The following is a 7555-nucleotide window of genomic DNA, read 5'->3' as shown; positions in this document are numbered from 1 at the left end:
GGAAACTCGTGAATGTTGCGCGATTCTAGTTTATCGATAATGAAACTGTTCCAGTGGGATAAGGCGTTGCTGGAGAGCGTTACGGTATCCATCATGACGCCCACTCTCCCCCCCCCCCCCCCCCCCCTTGGTTATCATTTGCAATCAATGCAGAACTAGTGCACCACTATACGCCATCATGAACACTACAGCCGACTTAATCGAGATCCAAAACACGCAGAAATTACAGTGATACTCTGATTTAACGTCGCTTCGCAAATTAGGTGGTCACTTTATTAACCTCGCCACCCGATTTGCGTCGCCTCAACCCCCACACTCACGTCGCTGACAGCATCACCGTTCGTCCTCTCTCGTTATCCATCGCCTCTCAGCCCCTTCGCCTCCACCACCACCACCTACTACCACCATCACCACTTACTACTACCACCACTACCACCACCACCTACTACTACCACTACCACCACCACCATCACACTATCAATCGCTTCGGTATAACGCCGTTTCGATACTCAGGAACGCATCCCCGACGTCCACACACACAGATAGACACACGGAAAATTACTTTTATAGGCAAGGTTGTCTACAAGTGTAGCGTGAAGTGTATACAGTGCAACGCGGCTCAGTGAAGGGTATGACGGATGCTGCAGGGGCGGCTCCCTAAACAACTTTGTAGGGGTCACCGAACCGCACTGTGAACCCTCAGTGTGCCGAGTGAATGTTTCTAACATTTGGCAAAACGCGGCGTTAACAAGAACGGAGTTAAAAGGAACAACAAGGCCACTTAGTCACTAACCGCATTCAAGTGGTGACGGTCAAAAACAACGGTGCTTCTGCATTGTGGAAATTCACCATGTGCGGATGTTGACAAGTGTATAGTAGGGTAGTGAAGTGTAGCGTATCAACGTGTAGCGTTTGTAGTAGTGTAATGTATAGTGTGACGCGGCTCGTAGCGATGGGCATGCTGGATGCCGTGGTGCCCCAAACAAACTTCGTGGGGGTCACCAAACACCCGCAGGACCTGGGGCTGAAACCAGATGGAGTCCGATTTCAGCCGAGGCCACCCCTAGGCTGCGGCTTGAGGCTACTTGCACAAGAATTGATCGGTCCATGGGCACAGCTCGCAATCGACGTTCCAGTGGAGTTGTTCCTTGCATCCGCATTGCTTCTCCACCGTGACTGGGGGGGGGGGGGGGGGGGGGAACAGCACGGGGCGAGAGTGCGAAACGAACGCGAGAAGCGTCGTCGTTTTGACCGCGAGATATTTTTTTTTGACCGCGAGATTTTTTTCATCGCAATCTTGCGATCGCCGTTGACGCCGCCGTCTCCGTGCCGGCGTTGCTTGGGTGGCTGTCCTAGCCCAAGTTTTTGTTTCTATCCTAGCCCAAGTATTTGTTTCTATCCTAGCCCAAGCGCTGTATATGCTGGTCATAGCGAAGTACCGTAGGATATGAAAGTATGTTATCTGCACGATGCGCCCTAATAAAAAAAAGAACAAAGGCAAGTTTTCCGAGGGACATTACAGTAGTGTAGAATAGTGTAGATTGGTGTATAGTTGTATAGTGTAGCATGCAGCGTAGTGTATAGTGCAGTGGTTCTTAACCTGGGTTCGATCGAACCCCAGGGGTTCGGTGAGTCGATCTCAGGGGTTCGGCAGAGCCCCCGCCACGGAGGTCCGGACACACTTGAATTATTGTGTAAATTTGTGATGACACACACGGCCCGCTTGGCCATCACTGGCTGCAGATGATCATGCTACACTGCTTGGCCAATCAGCGCTGCGGGGAATTTAGTGCGTACTCAGTAGTCAACGTGTGACTGTTGTTGTCGTACGTCGTGTGATTTCTTTAATATTTTATCCATACTATGTCGGGCAAAATAAGAAAGTGGTCGGACGAATATGTACAACATGGATTCTCATGTATCACGGAACGTGATGGGAGTGAGCGTCCTATCTGCATGATTTGCAACGCCAAGTTGAGCAACTCTAGTCTTGCACCGGCAAAACTAAAGGAACACTTCTTGAAGCTGCATGGAGACGGGGAATACAAGAACACAACACTTGCTGAATTCAGGGTGAAGAGAGCCAGATTCGATGAAAGGGCCTCTCTGCCTGCTCTTGGATTTGTACCTGTTAACAAACCGATCCTGACAGCATCGTACGAAGTTGCTTACCTGATCGCAAAGCAGGGCAAGCCACACACCATTGGTGAAACACTTGTGAAACCAGCTCCATTAAAGATGGCGAATCTGATACTCGGAACAGCGGCCGAAGGTAAATTATCCCAAATTCCCCTTTCAAATGACACCATCAGTGACAGAATAGAAGACATGAGTAAAGACATCTTGGCTCAAGTAGTCGCGGATCTGATTTCAAGCCCGGCAAAATTCAGCCTTCAACTCGACGAAACCACAGACGTTTCTGATCTAAGCCAGCTTGCTGTTTTTGTACGCTATGTGAAAGACGACATGATAAAAGAAGAGTTTTTATTTTGTAAGCCTCTTACAACAACAACGAAGGCAGCCGATGTGAAGAAGCTTGTGGATGACTTCTTCAGAGACAACAATCTTTCATGGGATATGGTTTCTGCAGTTTGTACGGACGGAGCTCCAGTCATGCTGGGAAGAAAGTCTGGTTTTGGTGCGCTAGTAAAGGCCGATGCACCACACATCATTGTGACGCATTGTATTCTGCACAGGCATGCGTTGGCAACAAAAACCTTACCTCCAAAAATGGCAGAAGTATTAAAAACTGTGGTGGAATGTGTGAACTATGTGCGAAAAAGTGCTCTGAGGCACCGCATCTTCAGTGAGCTGTGTAAAGAAATGGGGTCTGAATTTGAGGTACTTCTGCTCCATTCTAATATTCGGTGGTTATCCCGGGGACAGGTGCTGAATCGTGTTTTGCCATGCGTGTGGAATTAGCCCTGTTTTTGCAAGAGCACCAACACTGCCATGCAGATTGCTTCAAAAATCCTGAGTTCATTCTCATTTTAGCGTACATGGCTGATATATTCGCAGCTCTCAATCATCTCAATCAGCAGATGCAGGGTGGTGGAGTCAATATCATGGAAGCGGAAGAACACCTGAAGGCTTTTCAAAAAAAGCTACCGTTATGGAAACGACGAACAGAGAACAATAACTTCGCAAACTTCCCGCTTCTGGACGACTGTGCAAGTAAGATCGAAGATGTGTCTGGAATCGGAGATATTTCTGTATCCACGGAACTGAAGCAAACAATTGCCACGCACTTAGATGAGCTTGCAAAGTCTCTCGACGGATATTTCCCTACAAGAGAGTCATATCCAGCATGGGTGAGACAGCCGTTCACGTTTGCTGTTGAAACAGCAGATGTCAATGATGAATTCCTCGACGAAATCATTGAAATTCAGCAGAGCCAGGTTCAACAGCAACTCTTCAGAACAACAACGCTCTCAACGTGTTGGTGTCGACAAATGAACAAGTATCCAGTTATTGCTAAGAAAGCCCTGGATTTTTTTTATACCATTTGTTACAACATATCTTTGTGAGCAATCCTTTTCGAGGATGCTGGACATAAAAACGAAGAAAAGGAACAGACTTTGCTGTGAAAATGACATGAGAGTGGCACTTGCCAAGGTGAAGCCACGCATATCTGAACTGATCTCTCAAAGGCAACAGCAGAAGTCACATTGATTTCCAGGTATGTAATTTGTTGTGAGTTTATGCATTGTGTTGGTTTTATTCTTTGAACAAGGTAATGTTCATGCACGGCTCATTTTGTGTACCAGTAAAAAATATATCTACGTCTTGAATTTGAAAAAAATCACATTTTATTTTTCACTAAAGAGGGGTTCGGTGAATGCGCATATGAAACTGGTGGGGTTTGGTACCTCCAACAAGGTTAAGAACCACTGGTATAGTGTGTGATGTATAGTGTAGTCGTGCATTGCAGTGTATAGTGTGCGTGCTGAACTTCTTCACACCGTACGTAGCTAACCATGCTCAGGAGGTGCGGGGGAAGGGCAAACACTAAAAGTGCTTCTAAAGAAGAGCTTTAAATCTAAGCGCCTTCTAATATCGGAAGAGCATTCCAGACGGCCACAGAAGCACATCCGAGAGCGCTGCGCAATGATGCAGTGACCACCGCCTTTGTTCGATGGCCGAGCCAAAAAGCCGTTGCTACCAAGATGACCGGAGTTTGTTCCAACGGTTCACGCTCCTGGACGAGATCATTTTTTTTACCGTGGTTTATTTGTGGAAAGCCGAGTGGCTGAGCGGAATCAAAATGGCTGACTCCGTTTCAGATCGCGGGCTCCCAATTCCGTGTTTCGGCCGTCCGTAATTTCAACAATAAATGCTGCTACGTTTGAGTTGTACATTTTTGCTCGATACCAGATTAGAAAAATTCCGAAAATGTCCTTTCACTGAAATGTGACACACATGTAGAGAGAGACAGCAGAGGTTGTGGGTTCGATGCCTGCCCCTGCTGCTGCATATTTGGAGTCTGCGTCTCATCATCATCACGGTGGCTAGTAGATGTTAACTATCTCGCCTGATATGCAGGGGTCGTGGGTTCAATCCCAACTCTGACAATGACCGCTGTTGTATGTTTGGAGCGTTTCAGATCTGCCTTGTGCTCGCGGATCTGGTCAGAGACGTGATGTTTCGTTTACCCAACGTAACAATCACCACATGTGCAACTTCGTTTGTAGACTCCAGGGCATTGCAGGTCAGGAATGACATCCTTCACAGATGGGATTAGATCACGGATTTTATGTAATATGAAATAGTTGCCGCTTTTTAATGAATAGTTTTAGTTTATTTTCGGGGAGGGGAGGGGGGGTGGGTGGGGTGAGGTGCGCACCTTGAGAGGTGTCGTATCCTCTGTCACAGCACGTGACGGAGCGTCCCTCGGTGGCCCCCTCCGAGGTGACGCTGTACTGCGGCCCCACCGTGCCGGGGACGCCGTGAGTCTCGTCGCGCTCGCAATACTCCGGGCTGGCGTTCACGTGAACCAGGTCGCTCGCCGTGGGCGCCGTCAACCGCTCGTTCACCGCCTCCAGACGCCGGCGGGGCCAGCGGGCGGCGCCGCCCCTGCCGCCGTTGGCGCCTCCGGCACTGCCCCCACCGTTGTGGCTTACCAGCTGCACGGCGGAACTTCTGTCGTACTTTTCCTGCGGCAACCATAATCGTCGTCATCAGGGGATGTGGTGGTTGTTGAGTGAATGCGGGGAGCTCCCTTAGCTGTGAGGGACCCCCCCCTCCCCCACCCCCCACCCCCGTCTGTAACCCTCCTATGGATTCATCCTCACTCTTGGTTCTTTCGGTAAAGTCACGTAGGTAAAGAAAATAAAAGATAAAAAAAATGTAATCACGACGTTTCGATTGCAACACAAGCAATCATCATCAGGTGTGACAACCACAGCAAGAACATTTTACTGAAGTGGGAGAGAAACCGGAGTCAAGGGGTTTATACTGGCCATGGTAGGGGGGGGGGGGGGAGTGGGCGGGGCTGTAGGTGCGGGAAGAGGGGCCAGTGGGGAGAGAGCCACGCATCTACAACGATTGCCGCCAACACGGATGGTGGCACTCGCAACAAGATAGCCGCACTGCCAAGCGCTGACGATGTAATTAACTCTGTAAAATAAACTAGTATCCGGTAAATAAGAGGGAACAACTATGAACTGTTCAATTTTACTTGGTTAATAACACATTTTAATGATTGCTCAGTTTGTATCTGTCCTCTGGGTTGAAGTTATGTCTGTGTTTGTATATCTGGATGGCTTCATGAACAAATCTTTGATGGTAGCCAGACGGCTTGCAGAGCACTTTGGTCTCGGAGAAAACAATATCATGGGAGCCCACGGCGTTGTAGCAGTGATCAGCCACGGCGGAAAATTTAGTCCTGCCGTATTTCAAATCTCGCGGATACGGTCTGAGACATGACATTTCGTTTCCCCAATGTAACAATCGAAACAAATGCAACTCAGTTTGTAAACTCCAGGGTATTGCATGTCAGGAATGACATCCTTCACAGATGGGATTAGATCAGGGATTGTGTACTGTACTGAATCGGACCTGGATCTTGTGCTTGTTTTTAAGATTTTGGAAATCTTTTTGGTAACGCCTGCTATGTATGGTGACGTGATGGTTCCCCCACCCCCACCATGCCCAGTATAAACCCCTTGACTCCGGCTTCTTTACCACTTCAGCAAAATTTCTTGCTGTGGTTGTCACACCTGATGACGATTGCTTGTGTTGCAATCGAAACGTCGTGATTTTTTAAATATTTTTATTTTTTATTTTCTTTACCTCCGTGACTTTACCGAAAGATCCTTGCGGTCATGAAACTTCAAATCTAGAAGGCTTCATCCTCGTCACTCCCACCCCACACTCACCTCCTCTGGGTGCAGTCTCATCACCTGCAGCCGTGAGCTCACCTTCAGAAAGTTCCCAACGCTGCGAAAGTCGGCGAGCTGCTGCCAGCAGATTTTCAGCATGCAGGTGCCAAATAACACGTGGCACTTGCAGCCCATGTACGCCAGATTGTACACCGCCTGCAGCACCACCACCACCACCGTCATCATCGTCACCACCACCACCACACTCACCGCCACCATCATAATCGCCACTACCAACCGCCGTTCGCTAACAAGTGGCGGTGACGTCACGACGGCACCTGTGCCTGCGTCCGGGGATGGAATTCCTTTCCAGCTCAGACCCAGCGTGCCCTTCGCCACAAACATCACCTCTTGCTGTGTGTAACGGCTCTCTCGCTGCTCCAGCAGTTCAACTGCTGGGGTATGCTTTTTCGCCCTAAAGACGACCGCTTTGTGGTGTTGCGATCAAAACAGCGTGGACGTTTTATTTTTTCTACCTCCGTGATGACTTTACCGAAAGAACCCAAAGGGGTGTGGATTCCTGCAGTCGCGAAAGCTTCAAATCAAGATTCATGCATAACAATAATCTTAAATGTAAGAACTGTATCCTGCGACCAGACGTTATTGTACTTGAAACATAAACCGGTAAAATTTTGATTTAAAGCTTTCGTGATTGCAGGGATTCATATTCTTGGTTCTTTCGGTAAAGTCACGTAGAAGGGAAAAATGAAATAATAAATAAATATATAAGCCAATTCAATTCTCACGATGTTTTGACTGCAACACAAGCAATCATCAGGTGTGAAAACCACAGCAAGAAAATTTGAAAAAAGTTGTGTTTTTTTCTTCAAATTTTGATGATGATTGTTTGTGTTGCAGTCGAAACGTCGTGAGAATTTTAATGTTCATATTTTTATTTTTTTATTATTTTATTGTTTCCCTTCTACATGACTTCACCAAAAGAACCAAGAATATAACCGGTGAAAGTTAAAGCGAGAATCATTGCATCAATCACGATTGGTAATACAACCCGAGCCGACAAAGCCGAACCTAATTTGCATTGATCGCATAAAATAACTTTTTTCCATTACATTTGTTTTTTTAATGACAATACACACACATGCACAACCCACCCGTTCACCCACTCACCAGCCGGCCGGCCTCGTTGTTGTGCAAATTCATCGCCAAAGACTCCC

At 47.7% G+C, this 7555-nt stretch overlaps 1 protein-coding gene across 1 annotated transcript; it reads right to left on the bottom strand.

The window, feature by feature from the left end:
* Positions 1-240: 240 nt before the first annotated feature.
* On the bottom strand, positions 241-7555 carry LOC142920228 (protein Wnt-5b-like). The gene is made up of 4 exons (XM_076062716.1): positions 7509-7555; positions 6420-6536; positions 4844-5153; positions 241-1176 (listed from the first exon to the last, which is right to left on the bottom strand). Exons 1-4 carry the CDS (start codon positions 7539-7541, stop codon positions 1082-1084), a joined length of 555 nt encoding a protein of 184 aa, XP_075918831.1. The 5' UTR covers positions 7542-7555; the 3' UTR covers positions 241-1081.

The sequence above is a fragment of the Petromyzon marinus genome, unplaced genomic scaffold (genome assembly GCF_048934315.1).
Source record: "Petromyzon marinus isolate PM22_M1 ecotype Great Lakes invasive population unplaced genomic scaffold, UKy_Petmar_22M1.pri1.0 PM_G_Scaffold_7, whole genome shotgun sequence".
Lineage (NCBI taxonomy): Eukaryota > Metazoa > Chordata > Hyperoartia > Petromyzontiformes > Petromyzontidae > Petromyzon > Petromyzon marinus.
Note: the sequence above shows the minus strand (reverse complement) of the source record. Positions and strands in the feature narration are given on the sequence as shown.

Coding starts and splice junctions, on each gene's coding strand:
- LOC142920228 (XM_076062716.1), bottom strand. CDS start 7,541: ATGAATTTGCACAACAACGAGGCCGGCCGGCTG. Junction 5,154..6,419: donor GCGTTGGGAACTTTCTGAAG/GTGAGCTCACGG, acceptor TGGTTGCCGCAG/GAAAAGTACGACAGAAGTTC. Junction 1,177..4,843: donor AGGATACGACACCTCTCAAG/GTGCGCACCTCA, acceptor CCCCCCCCCCAG/TCACGGTGGAGAAGCAATGC.